We start from the raw sequence: 15,436 nt of genomic DNA on the forward strand, positions 1-15,436 counted from the left end.
GAACCCTGTTCAGCACAACTCGGCATCCGCAAAGCTCTCGCTCTGTGAGCTGACACGACTCGGTGTCTGTGACGTCTGCCCACGTGCAGAAGAAACTTGGCGACCAGCTTTTAAAGCTGTTGCAAAAATGTTCTCAGTGAATTCAATGCTTCAGATCCCAGTCATGAAATCTATAACTAATTATACTGGTCTTAATTTAATCATGTGAGTTTAAAAGAAAAAATCAATTTACAGAGCCAAAAATCAGCCTGAATGTACAAGGAAGCAATGGATTTTGAAAAACAACCTCCAGCCACAAACCTCCACCAACAGTGGGCAGGTCTCCAGTGGGCGGAGCACAGTCTGTCCCGGCCTCCAGCCAGCACGTGGGTGCTCACACCGTCCAGGCCACCCAGCAGCCGCCTGGCGCAGAGGGAACGTGCAGCTCTGCAGGCACGGAAACTGCCCCCAGCCATCCCTCCAAAGCGCTCGGGATCCTCACAGTGGGCGTCACCAGGCCACATCCACCGGCAGGAAGCCAACACGGGTGCCATCCTGACCACGGAGAGCCCATGGGACCCCAAAACCACACCATGTCATTGCAACCATCACCTAATCTCACCCCAGACACACGTTTCTCAAGAGACACTGCTCCCTGCCGATTATTCCACAGCCATTAGGGCCCACGGCAGCTGAAGCTCGCGATCCTGTCTGTACGTTCACAGGGCACCTTCGGCGTGGGGGGCCTCGTCTGGGAGCAGACAGCGGGGAGCAGAGAGGTGGCTCGGCCTCCTCCACATAGCTGTCCACAGCCTAAACTCCCGAAGGCCACAGACTCACTGGAGGTCCCAGGAGGGCAATGGGGAGCACCCACACGTGGCTGGGGCCCGGAGGTGGGAGGTGCCACCTGGCTGAGCTTCTGCCAGCTGGGAACGGGTGGTAACTCCCACTCCAGCTCTGACCTCAGGCCCGTCGTGTCCCTACAGCCTGGATTACAACGTCCAAGCCAGGGATGCGGGCTGTCCCGTGTGGTGGCGGTGGAGGTGTCTGCAGGTTGTGACCACTGGTGACCTCTCCTAGGAAAGATGGCAAGGTTGGGGGTGCAGCGGGGGTGTTTGGGTTTAGGATATACTTTTGGGGGGTCAGAGAATTCAGGGTAACTTTTGGGGCCACAGATGTTTAGAATTTGGTTTGTAACCTCTGTGGCCACAGGCAAGATAAACAGTTAAGCAAATCACCCTAATGCCTGGCCACAAAGATGCTGTGGGTTTGGGATAGAACAGATTTTCTCTCCTGAGAAAGGCCCAGCAATGGAGTGAATGATCCCACATGACTTCAGGTAGAGGACGGCACCTGCTTGGACAGTGCAGGGTGGGCCAGGTGTCCACCTTCCGGTCCCCACGGCCGTCCCAGCGCACCTGTGGGCCAGCGCGTCTCCTGTGGGCTCAGACTCAACAACTGCCCCCAGTCCCGGCAGCCCAGAGCCAAGCACACACTGACAAAGCCGGGTTCTCAGGTCCTGAGTGTTGCTGGGGACACACTGGCATGTTTTGCTCATAGATAACCGAGGCTTCCTATTTCTTCAGCACCCACTGTGTGCAGTGGACCAGGCGTTTCCATGGTCCCCGTGCCAAGCCTTTCCCACACGGAGCTGCTGCCCCTGTGCAGGTCGCAGCCCAGGGCGGGAGATGCAGCGGAGGGCAGGCACTGAAACCAACCAGAGCCCTCGGCTTCCCTCATTCTCTGAGGCATCCAGGAGACCCGGGAGGCTGACCTGGCTGGACTCCGGCTTGGGGTCTCCCCAGTGTCTGTAGAGCTGTGTGTAGGGGTACTCACGGCCCCTCACCCCCACCCTTGCACCTGGGACATCACCGTGCGCGCGGGAAACGCTGCAGAAGCCAACCCTGCGTGGCGGCCGGACTCAGCCTTCCATACATTACCCATCAGACCTCACATTTTGTCAGTGACACCAACTAGTTCTCAAGAACTCGTTTCCTGACAAACAGCACCAAAGTACTTGCACCCAGGTGCTCTCCAGGGAGCACCGAGTTACAGTCCCACTGCCGTCCCTCAGCGGCTGGCTCGGGATGGTCGGCCAGTGACTTGGCTCGTCTGAGGCCTGAGTTGGGGTGGGACTTGCACTGTCTGGGATCCAGCATGTATTTAACTGCAAGTCGGGCTAAGCGTTTTTTCATGGGAATCACCAACATTTTATGGTTCCCCACATCTCATCAATCAAGTGCACAGAAGGTGACGTCCTTCACCAGCCCCTAGCTGGACGCTCGGAAGCACCCTGGCTTCCGGTTTTGTTACATCACCAACACGTCAATTCTCATGCTTTGAAATATTCTCTTAGAACAGGGGTGACGGAGTGAGGACCATCTTTCCTTGGCTCTTCACCCACACAACCAAATCGCTTCTGAAAAAGACCTTCGGTCAGCAGTGGCTGCAACGCTCAGACACACGTCACCAGGCCCCATGCGGAGGGCGACTGCTTCTTACCCGGACAAGCGATTTAGGGGCGTGTGTCAGGGGTGTGAAGCACTGGGTGCCATGGAGCCCAGGGTTGTCCCTGAGAGGATCTGGGGTTGTGGGGTGCACAGTAAAGATCAGGGCTGGTGTTCCTGGGGTGGCTTCTGTAGCTGGAGCAGCCCAAACTTCTCCCATTCTCTAACGTGACACAAATGAATTTTCCTTCCTGGATATTCAACTGAGGACAGCCAAACACTCAAGCACCTTTTGGAAGCATGGTCAGGACCTGGACCTCATGGGAACGATGGGGGAAGGCAGCCCGGCCACCAGGCACCCAGATTGCAGGCAGCAACTGACTTCCAAACCTGCATTTAAGTCAAATCCGCACTCGGGCCGCCACACACCCAGACTGAGGGCGGCAGCCGACTTCCAAACCTGCATTTAAGTCAGATTTGCACTCGGGCCGCACACTTGGGTCAGTTCAGCTCCTTGCTGTGCCCTTCAATGACGAGTGTCCCCAAGGCGGGCAGGGCCTCTGCGGTGCTCACAGTGGGTGCTCTGCCCTGTGAGGGGTGGAGGGGCCTCCACGCAGTCCAGGGAGGCCATGCCGAGGGGAGGGGTGCCTGACCCCCACCTGGTGGGTGCCCTGCCTCCTGGTGTGGCCGTCGGAAAATGCAGGAAGACCTTTTCAGGGCAACACTCAGCTATGCCTGTTCAGACACAGTCACAGCCCCTTCTCCATGAATCTCACCACTCCAACAACACAAACCCCCAGGCCTAGGGCCCAGAGCTCAGGGTCCTTCCCCAAACATGACATACACTGGCAAGCTTTCGCCTTCTCTTGTCTCCTCATGGTAACATAGATTAACCCACAAGGTCACACACTTCTGCCCAGGCCTTCTCAGGTTAGTGGGACAGGACGGACGGGGCAGGAAGTCTAAGACAGGGGCAGGAAGATCCACACCCAGATCTCGGCACCCAGATCTCTCAGCACCCAGACCTCTCAGCACACAGACCTCAGCACCCAGACTTCTCAGCACACAGACCTCAGCACCCAGACTTCTCGGCGCCCAGACCTCTCAGCACATAGACTTCTCAGCACCCAGACCTCAGCACCCAGCCGTCTCAGCACACAGACCTCGGTTCCATAGCCAGAGGCCTGCCTGGCCCTGGCACTGTCCTCCTCCAGCCCTGGAACAATGCGGTTGGGTCTCCATGGTCTAGAATGACCAAATGTCACACAATTCTCTAGGCCCCGGATACCCAATACTTTAGCTCCATGTTGTTCAAAGTTTGAGGAACTGATGGGCTAAGCAGTTCCGGCGGAGGCCTGTGGAGCAGATACTGCGTCTGGAAACCGACCATAACTTGGAGCCTCTGTTGTCTCCCGCTGGGGGTGGGGGTTGGCCAAGATCACCATCAGCTGCGCTCCCTGGGTCCGGCTGCCTCCAGCCCCGCCCCGGCCCACCCCGGCCCCGGCAGCCCTCAGCCCAGTCCTAGGCCTTGGCCATGGCTGCCTCCAGCCCCTTCCCCCACCCGCCTCCCCGCACCCAGACCCCAGCCCCAGCTCCGGCCCCGGTCCCCGCCACCCACGGCCGCGCTCACCCGCTCCTCCTCCGCGCGGATGTCCGGCATGGTGCTCAGGCAGAGGCCCACGGCCGTGACGGCCACGAAGGACACGGACACGCAGGCGAAGAGCTTGCCCGCCAGCCCCGAGTGCGGGTTGTCCACCACGTCGCGCAGGCGCCGCCGGCCGCGCTGCAGCCGCCCCCGAGGCCCCAGGGCGCGCGCCGGGCTCCCCTGCGCCCCGAGCTCCGCCGGCCCCGCGCGCGCTTCGGCCGCCTCCTCCTCTCGGCGGCGCAGGCGGCGCAGGCAGCAGCGCTCCAGGCGCGCCTCGTCGATGCCCCAGTAGGCCAGCTCGTCGCGGAAGGCCAGCGCGCACGGGCCCCGCAGCAGCCGCAGCTTCCCCGCGCGCAGCAGCGCCACGATGGCGCGGAAGGCGCACGGGCTGCGGTCGAAGAAGAACTCGTCGCGGCTCACGTCGTAGTCGTCGCACACGCGCAGCAGCTCGTCGTGGCCGCGGCAGGCGCGCAGGCGCTCCAGGCGCGCGAGGGGGCATCGCGCCAGCGCGGCCCAGGCCAGGCGCACGCGGCAGCCGCCCACGTTGATGATGACGTGCCGGGCGCGGGTCCCACCGCCGCCGCCGCCCGCGGAACAGGGCCATGGCTCCATGCGCCGGGCCAGACCGGACCGAGGGGCTCCCGCCGGGCTCCTGCAAAAGGAAAAGAGCGCGTTAGGGCCGCGAGGGCTGAGCTGGGGGAGCGCGTCCGCCCGCGGGGATCCAGGGACCGGCCGGCACCGAAGCCTCGGAGGTGAGCTCTGAGACCCCTCCGCCCGCCCACTTGCGTCTCCCCCGCAGGCCCGACCTCTGCACCTGGTCCGCATGGGGGACCCTCAGGCGTCCAGCGGACCCCGCCAGGTGGCGACCCGCCTTGAGTTATCGCCAAGAGAACAGCTGGGTTCCCACACTACGGCTTTGGAACCAGGGATCGAACGGAGCTTTCACAGATCGACTCAAACTCCAAAGAGCCAGATGTTTGAGGGCGGACCCCACCGACCAGTGAGGACGCCGCGATGTCTGGCGGAAGAGACGCAGTCCCAGCTTAGTTTCTCACGGTGTGCCCTGCGAACTAACCACGTCGGAATCAGCCAGGGGACCTGCCGGAAAACGGCGTTCCGGGCTCTGTGAGGCGGAGAAACTGCAGAATAAGGAGCTCCAAAAGTCCATCCCTACCTTAACACAATGAAAAACCTGGTAAAAACTGTCAAGAGTCAGCTTTTTGGGAACTCTGGAAACTAACCAAAAGCCTGCACCAGCCGTGGGGCACTGAGAAAGAACAGCTGAGTCTTGGTCACAATAATAAGCTTTGTCGCCGTTTAACATTCCCTGCGCCCCAGCTCCGCGGCAGCCTTGAAACAACAGCCTGCATTTCTGGTACCAGTAGCAGCACTGGAAGGGGAAGCTGCAGGCCTCATTCTTGAGGAATCATAATTACTGTGGCTCCGTGAAAGATGGGCTCAAACGCCCGCCTTCATCTCCGGTTTCTTGGAAGTCTGTCTGTGCAAAGGCAGCCACCTGGGGAGTGTGTGTCAAAAACGTTGATGGAAAAGTGTTTTAGCCATTTGCTGCCTCAGGGTTATAGTTGGGACCACAGGTAGACAAAAAGCTGGGGCTGAAAGGCTGGGGAATGAGATGATTTGCGAAATAAGGGCTTGATAAGGTTCTAAGAGTTCCCGGGAATCTGGAATGCCACGCACATGCCTGGGCTGCGCACATGACGGGAAAATCCCGCGAAGTCCCTGAAGTCCCTCCTGGGACTGACCTTCAGATTCTGCGAGCAGGAGGTGATAAGACAGAGGCTTGACCAGCCTGGCTGAGTGCTGAAGGTGGCTCCAAGACACACAGCCCATCTGCAAAAACAACTTTTAGTTTTCATTCCAGACGTTTAAGAATCTACGTCGCGGCCGGGCACAGTGGCTCAAGCCTGTAATCCCAGCACTTTGGGAGGCCGAGACGGGCGGATCACGAGGTCAGGAGTTTGAGACCATCCTGGCTAACACGGTGAAACCCCGTCTCTACTGAAAAATACAAAAAACTAGCCGGGCGAGGTGGCGGCGCCTGCAGTCCCAGCTACTGCAGAGGCTGAGGCAGGAGAATGGCGTGAACCCGGAAGGCAGAGCTTGCAGTGAGCTGAGATCCGGCCACTGCACTCCAGCCCGGGCAACAGAGCGAGACTCCGTCCCAAAAAAAAAAAAAAAAAAAAAAGAATCTATGTCGCGTCACTTGCTGCCCTCTAAGCTAATGGAACAGACATCAGTGGCCACATCAGACAAAGAAGATGAACTTTACAAACTTGGTTCACAAAAGTTACTCAAAGTTACTCAACAAACCACAGCAGCTACAGAAAATCCTGGGGAGAGGGGAGAGTCTGATTTCCAGAACTGCCACTTATTAAAAATCTTGTTTTCAACAAAAAATTACAAGGCATGCAAAGAATACAAGAGTGTAGCTCATAGACAGGAAAAAGGAACTAAAACACAATATCGCTGAAGAAACACAGATATTGGACTCACTAGGAAAATACTTCACATAAGCTTGTTTAATACCTTCAAAGAGCTAGAGGAATTTGTGAGAATGATGTCTCACCAAATAGAGAATATCAATAAAGAGACAGAAGTTATAAAAAAAGATAGAAATTCTGGTGTGGAAAGTATACTAGCTGAAATGAAAAGCTCATTAGAGGGTCTCAACAGCAGCTATGAACACGCTGAAGAAATAGTCAGAGAAATTGAAGATGCGTCATTTGATGGTATCCTATCTGACGAACAGAAAGAAAACTGAAGAAAACTGAACAGAGCCTGAGAGACCTGTGGGACCATCAGATGTACCAACATTTGCATGATGAGAGTCCTGAAAGGAAAGAGAGAACAGGGAAGAAAGAATATTTGAAGAAATATGGTTTAAGAAAACCCTCCAAATTTGATGAAAAACATTAATCTACACATCTAAGAAACTCAACAAACTCCAAGTAAGATAAATTCAAAGACATCCACACTGATGCACCACAAACTGTCTAAAGACAAAGACCCAGCACAGTGGCTTATGCCTGTAATCCCAGCACTTTGGGAGCCTGGGGAGGGTGGATCATCTGAGGTCAGGAGTTTGAGACCAGCCTGGCCAACATGGCAAAAACCTGTCTCTACTAAAAATACAAAAATTAGCCGGGTGTGGTCGTGGGCGCCTGTAGTCCCAGCTACTTGGGAGGCTGAGGCAGGGAGAATTGCCTGAATCTGGGAATGGAGGTTTCAGGAGCCGAGATCATGCCACTGCACTCCAGCCTGGGTAACAAAATGAGAGTCCATCTCAAAAAAAAAAAAAAAAAAAAGGTAGAAAAGAAAACAGAGGCAAAATCCTCCACAAAACAAGAGCAAAATAAATCCAGCTTCATATTAAAAGGATTATACATGATGACCATGTGATCATTTACCATAGAGATTTATCACAGGAATGCAAGGGTGGCACAATATGCAAAAATTAATATAACATGCGTATTTATAGGATGAAATCGTGATAATTTCAATAGATGCAGAAAAAGGATTTGACACAGTCTAACATCCTTTCATGATTAAACAAAAAACTCAATAACCTAGGACTAAAAGAGAACTTCCTCCACATGACAAAGTCTGCATAGGAAAAACTCACTGCTAACTTCATAGTCAACTGTGAAAGACTGGATTCTTTCCCCCAAGACCAGGAACAAGACTGAAATGCCTGCTGTCATGAGTTCTACTTAACATAGTTCTGGAAATTCTAGTCAGAAAAATTAGGCAAGAGAAATAAATAAAAGGCATCCAGACTCAAAAGAAAAAAGCAAAACTATATTTTGAGATGACTTGTTCTTATGGTCTTATGTACAGAAAACCTAAAGAACACACACACACACCCCACTATGAGAATGGGTTCAGCAAAATTGCAAGACATGAGATCAGTATAAAAAATCAGTTGTATTTCTATACAAAAGCAATGAATAACCAGAAAAGGAAGTTTAAAAAATTCCATTTATAAGAGCACCAGAAAGAATAAAATGCTTAGGAATAAATTTAACCGGAGAGTGGAAACTGGAATCTACACTGAAAACTGAAAACCACAAACATTGCAGGAAGAAATTTTAAGACTAAATAAATGAAAAGACATTCCATGCTCATGTATTAGAAGACCTAATATTGTTAAGATAGCACTCTTCCCTAAGTTGATCAACAGAGTCAATCCAATCCATATGAAAATCTCAGTAACTTTTTTGAAGACATTGACAAGTTGAACCTAAAATTCTATTGGAAATGCAAGGTAGCCAAAACAATCTTGACAAAGAACAAAGTTGGAGGGCTCAAATTTACTTGATATCATTTTATTACATGCCTCCACCTAAATCTCGTGTCGAAATGAGATATGTTCGTTTAAAAGTGTGTGGTACCTACCCCCAACCTTGTTCTTGCTTTCACCATGTTACGTGCCTGCTCCGCCTTTGCGTTCTGCCGTGACTGGAAGCTTCCCAAAGCCTCCCCAGAAGCTAAGCAGACATTGGCACCAGGCTTCCTTCACAGCCTGCAGAGCCATGAGCGAATTAAACCTCTTTTCTTTATCAATTACCCAATCTCAGGTATTCCTTTATGGGAATGCGAACGTGGACTAGTCCATTACTGCTTACTCAAGCTAAGTATAAAGCTACGGCAGTCGAGAGTGTAGGACTGGCATAAATAGAGACACAAACATCAATGGAGCAGAATCCAAAGTCCAGAAATGACCCATGAGCCCACCGTCTGTTCGTTTTTGACAAGGTCGTCAAGACTATTCAATGGAGAAATAATAGTGTCTCCAACAAATGGTTATCCACATGTAAAAAAAATACAGTTGGACCCTGCTATCGTTTGGATATTGGCCTCCAAATCTTATATTGGAATTTGATACCCAATGTCAGAGGTGGGGTCTAATGGGAGGGGTTTGGGTCATGGGGGCGGATCCCTCACGCATGGCTGGGTGGTATCTTCGTGGTAATGAGCGAGTTCTCGCTCTATGAGTTCACTCCAGAGTTGGCTCTTGAGCCCGCCTGGCACCCCTAGCCCCTTGCTTCCTCCGTCTCTGTGTGGTCTCCACACACACCAGCTCCGTGCCATCTTCTGCCATGACTGGAGCCGCCTGTGGCCTTCCTCAGATGCAGATACCTGATCTGGAACTTTTCCAGACATCAGAATCATGAGTCAATTAAACCTTCTTTTTAAAATGAATTACTTGGCCTCAGGTATTCCTTTATAGCAACACTGAATGGACCAAGACAGGTGCCAACATCACACTGTATATAAAAACTAATTCAAGCTACATCAAAGACCTTAACGTAAGAGCTAAAACCCCAAAACACACGTAGAAGAAAACAGAGTGTACATCTTCATGACCGTGGATGAGACACTGACTTCTGAAACAGGATGCGAAAAGCACAAGGAACAAAAGTAAAAAGATAAATTTGACTTCATTCCAATGAAACTCTTGTGTATCAAAGAACAGCACCAGGAAAATGAATGACAAGTAACAGTGGGAAAAAAAGAGCTGCAAGTCACATATCTGATAAGAGTCTAGTATCCAGGATGTTAGGAACTCTCGCAGCCCAACAACAAATGACAACCCAAGTTAAACATGGGCAGAGGATTTGAACAGATATTTCTCCCAAGGAAATATGTGAATGGCTAATAAGCACATGAAAAGGTGATCAATATCATTAGCCATTATGGAAACGTAAACTAAAACTACAAGATACCACTTCACATCCACTAGGGTAGTTACAATCAAACAAACGGAAAAAAAAAAAAAAACAACAAGTGTTGGAAAGGATGTGGAAAAACTGGACCCCGGTACATTGCTGGTGGGAATATAAAATGTCACAGCCACAGTGGAAAACAGTCTGGCAGTTCCTCAAAAATTTAAACATAGAGTTCTCGTGTGACCCGGAGACCCCACTCCGAGGTATACACTCAAGAGAAATGAAAACATGTGCTCACACAAAAACTTGTACATAGATGTTCACAGTGGCATTACTATAATCGCCAAAAAGTGAAAACAACCCAAATTCCATCAACTGATAAACGGAGAAGCGACGTGGGCCTCCATACAGGAATGTTTTTCAGCCATAAACAGGAATCAAGTGCTGCTAATGCCACAGTGTGGATAAAGCCTATGCTAAGAGAAAAAAGCCAGACAGAAAAGGTCATATATAGTGGGAATCCGTTTATATAAAACATCTGAGCCGGGCACGGTGGCTCACACCTGTCATCCCAGCATTTTGGGAGGCTGAGGTGGTTGGATCACTTGAGGTCAGGAATTTGAGACCAGCCTGGCCAACATGGCGAAACCCCGTCTCTACCAAAAATACAAAAATTAGCCGGCCGTGGTGGTGGGTGCCTGTAATCCCAGCTACTCAGGAGGCTGAGGCAGGAGAATCGCTTGAACCCAGGAGGCAGAGGTTCCAGTGAGACAAGATCACGCCACTGTACTCCAGCCTGGAAAACAGAGTGGCACTGTCTCAAAAAATAAAATAAAATAAAATAAAATGTCCATGATAAGGAAATTCACAGAGACAGAAAGCAGGTGAGGGGTTCCAGGGAATGGGAGGAGGGGCAAGGAGGAGTGACTGCTAATGGCTCAGAGTTTCTTCTGGGATGATGAAAAGTCCTGGAATTAGAGAGTGGTGATGGTTGTACAACATTGTTAATACACTAAAAACCACTGAATCGTGCACATAAAAATGGTAAATACAACGTTATGTGAATTTTATTTCAACTTATAAAAATCATTCTGAGTCAGTAGGCCTTGGGGGGAATCCAGTAACATGCAAGCCTCATCACTGAGGTTCAAGAACCGCTGCCTTCCACTGTCGACATCAAGCCCTTTTTTTGGTTGTTGCTGACAACTGTATCCTCGAACCTCTGCCAAGTAAAGCTTAAACCCACCACTACAGCAACTCAGGAACCAGAGAAGGGGCATGGTGGTTTGCTCAGTGTAGCTCACAGACTGCCCACTTGACCCAAGCGTGTGATGCCCCTGAGATTTTAGGGGAGAAAAGTTAAATGAAAAGGAAGGAGGGAGGGAAAGACAGTCTAACAAAATGGCATTAGTTAGCTTGCCAGTAAGAGTTCAGTGCCCCCAGTGAAGAATTGCAGAAGTCGCTTCTGAATGGGAGAAAGCTCCTTGGACGGCTACTGTGATGGAGGCCAGGAGAGAAGCACTCAGCGATCACCAGGACCACATGTGCTGTGACCTTCAGCGCCAAGTTTGCTGCATGAGAAGAGCGGGGACGTGGGCAGGATTCAAATGGTCGTGTGTGCCTCTATGCCCCAAGGTTCACTCAGTGAACATGTGGTCTAAATCTCTGTGACAGACACCCCATGCCAAGGACATGGCCTGGAGCATGGATCTGAGGAACACAGACAAGTCTGACGCATCCAATACTGCACAGGGCTGTGGGGGGCAGGCAGAGAGGTCCAAAAGCAGGAGAGCTCCTCTGAGACGGAGGGCTAGCCTGGCAGAAGGGCCGGAGCAGGGGACCTGATTTTATTCAAAAGCAATCAGCTACTTAGGTCATGGAAACCTACTGCAGAGATTTCCCGAGCCCTACAAGTCAAGTGCTCTGGGGCATTAAAGGCTCTGAAAGTTCCAACCTACCGGCCTCCCCAGGGCTCACAAGACGGAGCTTCCTAATGTGGCAGGAAGTCGTCTGAATGTCCTGCCTCAGAAACTGCCCGGAATGAGCAGCGGCTGTCCCAGTTTGTCGAAGAAGCCTAGAGTGCAAACCCAGCTGCTGGAGCCCTTTGTGGCGCGGCAGATGGCCCTGTGAGCTCCCTTGTCCTCTACGGTCCCAGGTGGGGCTCGGAAGGGGCCACGCCTGAGTTCTGGGCTGCCTGTGAGGCATGCCTTTGACAGGTGTGTGTCAACAGTCACCAGGGGCTCAGCTTCACCATCAGCAGAAGGCACAAAGAAGACCCTGTCTCTGAAATGGAAAACAAAAATCCCAGTGCTACGTGAGGTTTCTTGCTCAATTCTGGCAGGTTCTGGGTTTACCTGGCTCTGTGAAGGTACAGGGTATTCTCTTTCAGGGAACTGGTGAAATCACAGCTGAGACCAGCGGCTTCGACCTGGAAAATGAACGTCCAGTTTCCCCTTAGGGACAGAGAGTCGCCTGAGTTACTACTGCGGATAATGGTGGCTTTGACGCCCCGCCCTCCAGTCCCCGCGGAGCACACACATCAGGCTTGCAGGACAGGTTGTAGCCAAAGCCATTGCACGCTCCAAGTTTTTTGCAGGCAGGGATGAATCATTATTAAAATAACTGGATAATCAGGTACAACCTGGAACTTCTGCTGTAAAAGGCTTTCTTCCTCCCAGAACATACATGTTAAAATATGGACATAAATTATATGCTAAAGTGTTCTAAAGCTAATTATTTAAGAGATTGCAAAGTTACTTCTGAAAGCTCTGGAGTTCCTCCCCATTCTCTGCAAAACGTCAGCCAAAGAAAGACTACAAACGGCTCAGAAGAAAAAATGGGCCAACTGACATAAAGTTCACATCAAGGGGGGAAAAGGCTTTCAACATATGAAAAATCATGCTCAATTTCACTCATAAGAGCAAAAATAAGCATCTTGAATTGCCACAAGGTATTAGAGTAGATCAACCAGTTTGACGACACTCTTGTCGAGAGTGTGGCGTCTGGTTCAGTGACGACAGAGGTGAGTGGAAGCGACCATCACAGCGTGAGGCAGAGGCTGAACTGATCTAAGGAAAGCACGGGCCATGCAGGGCCCTCCACGGAGGAGGATCGGGAAGGAAAGCCACCAGCCAGTACCGGAAGGTTTCAAGACCTCTCTCGGCCAGGTCAAAAACGATGCTGTGTGTCTACGAGCCGAGCGTGCACAGTGGGGTGAGGCTGGAATTTTGGTGGGTGATACAGCCAAGAAATGATCACGCACAAAGGTGGTGGCAGCGATACCACTAAAGCTGACAGAACCAAGCAGAGAACCAGCCAAAGCCGCAGTTCCCAGCAGTGGGGGCAATTCTGCCCTGGGGCAGCTGGCAAGGTCTGCAGACATCTGTGATGGTCATGACTGCTATGACTGGCGTCCAGTGGGTAGAAACTGGAGATACTGCCAATACCCTGCACAGGACGGGCCCCCAGAGCAAAGAATTATGCAGCCCAACGTCAGCAGGGCACTGGCCCGGAGATGCTCTCAGTTCAAGCCTCGTGGGATTCCCACAGACAAAGCCCCAACCAAGACGAACTGAAACTAAAATGACAAACCACACACAGTGAGAGTCCACCGTGTGCACACACCAGCACACACAGCCTCCTGGGAACTTTAGAAAACAGAATTATAAAAAATAATGAACGAAGGAAGTAAAAACAGGGAAAACAAAGACTTTACAAAAAGAAAACAAACAAAAAACAACAACAATAACCAAACAAACAAAAAATCCCAAGAGAATCTAAATAAGAAACAAAACTAGAAATGAAAAAGTACAGTCAGTAGATAAGATTGAAAGTAGAAAGGTCTCATGCTGAGGACCGTCTCCCAGAGGCATCAGGGGTCCACAGGAGGCAAATAGGACAGAAAAGTCACACATGGAGGAGAAAGTAAAATCACCAAAATTAGTTTACCAGGAAGCTCAGAAGAGGCAAAAATAAGCCAATGAAAGGCAATGTATAAAGACTTGGATTTTACCAGCCTTACGGAAGGCAGGAGGTCTGCCATTAAAGGCTCTTTGAGGATGAGGAATTGTGCACCCCTGGGCCCTCCACAGAGACCTCTAACATTTACCTTTAAAATAAACGTAGCCGGGGAACTTGATGATGCTGAGCTTGGGGAATTGGAAAGCTCTTGTGTTTCCGCATGCAAGTGTTGCGAGAGCGCCCAGACAGGACACGACCACTGCTGCCCTCACACAGGGGCTGGGGGTCTGGTGAACGGGGTGGGACAGTGAGGCTCTGCTGGGTGGTGATGGAAGCAGAAGGCTCTGCTCCTCCTGCACACAGGCAGCCCCCTGCCTTCCCTCGGCGGCCAGTCCTGGACGCCTGAGCCCACGACCAGGAAACAGCCTGCACACAGCTGCAGCCAGCGCTCCCCAGGGGCCTCCTGCAGAAGAACCGTGTTGGAACCAGGCAGGGCTAGCCTGGATGTGGGCCTGCTGGTTCCCCCCATGCGTGGTGGATTCCAGAGGAAACCAGTCTGTGGTGTTTCACAGGCTGGATCCCAAGGTTGGAAACCAGAGGGGGAAGCCCCCTGAGTCCGGCTCTCCACCCTGAGGCCCACAGGGTCGGGCCACCTGCCACTCAAGTAGTGCCTGCCGTGGGGTGGCACCTGTCTCAGGCCCAGGAGGGAGCCACATCTGTCCCTGGCCCGGGGCCATCTCCCCAGCACAGATGTTGAGGCTTTAGGCCTGGCCTGTAGTCCCACCCAGGCCTTCCGCCAGAGTCCCGGGGGATCACCCACAGCTAGGCGCTGCTGACACTGGCTGCCTGACATCTAGAAGCTCCTGGCTCACTGCGGCCTCTGCTCTGAGCTTCCTATCTGCTGCATCCACAGCCCTAGCAGGTTCCCGCCTCCTCCTCTTGCCCTCTGTCCCCAGCTTAGCGACCAGGGGGCCTCCTAACACCACAGGCCACCCTCTGCTCAAAACGCCGGAGCTCACCGCCCTAACTAGGCCGGTCTGTCCCGCCCCTCCTTGCTCCCCTCGGCACCCAGGGGAGTCCCGCCTCAGGCCTCAGCACAGCCACTCCTCTGCCTGAACAGTTGCTCGGCGATGCCCACGGTGACCCCTCAGGCTCGGCCTTTGCTCAAACATGCCTTCTTGTCAGACTCACCCGCGCCACTCGGTTCACGGTGAAGCCCAGGCCCACCTCACTTTGCTGCGTTCTTTTCTCCCCTGAAGGACTGAATGATTGACGCATTATTTTTGCCTAGTGTTATTTTCTGTCCTCTCCCACTAGGACGTAAGTGTCTCGAGGACACGCCCACTGTCCGCTTTGCCCACGCTGGTATTCCTGGGAACACTTCAGGGCACACGCAGGTGACCAGGACGCGTTGCCGCAGGGACACACGAGGGGAGGACCGGTCTCAGGCTGCCCGGGATGCTCTCCGCATGTCCAGCACCCAGGGAGCATCCACGTGGTGCCGGGTCGTGCCCAGGGTCTGCTCCATGGGGGGAGTGGGGGGAACTGGTCTGCACTGACACAGGGAGCCCCAAAGAAATGACAAAGACCCTGCTAAGTCAGGAGGCTTTGGCCCCACATGGACACTGCTTTGTACCAGAAAGAACCCTGAACCGGGCAGGAGGCCTGGACTTTAATCACGGCCCCGCCCCTGTTTGGCCGGGAAGCTGGAGAAG

General features: G+C 52.4%; 1 protein-coding gene across 2 annotated transcripts in view; it reads right to left on the reverse strand.

Annotated features, from left to right (window-relative positions):
- The window catches only part of KCNG2 (potassium voltage-gated channel modifier subfamily G member 2), an 80,147-nt gene that overhangs the window by 16,511 nt on the left and 48,200 nt on the right, over positions 1–15,436 (reverse strand). Inside the window, exons 2-3 of one of the 2 annotated variants that reach the window (XM_033178455.1) lie at positions 12,116–12,214; positions 4,057–4,723 (exon numbers count right to left, since the gene is read on the reverse strand). In XM_033178455.1, the coding sequence (XP_033034346.1) occupies positions 4,057–4,683 (627 nt within the window). In that variant the 5' untranslated portion in view covers positions 4,684–4,723; positions 12,116–12,214. The remainder of the gene's footprint in view (positions 1–4,056; positions 4,724–12,115; positions 12,215–15,436) is intronic. The other variant, XM_033178454.1, reaches the window with a different exon arrangement.

The sequence above is a fragment of the Trachypithecus francoisi genome, unplaced genomic scaffold (genome assembly GCF_009764315.1).
Source record: "Trachypithecus francoisi isolate TF-2019V2 unplaced genomic scaffold, Tfra_2.0 Lachesis_group19, whole genome shotgun sequence".
Classification (NCBI taxonomy): domain Eukaryota; kingdom Metazoa; phylum Chordata; class Mammalia; order Primates; family Cercopithecidae; genus Trachypithecus; species Trachypithecus francoisi.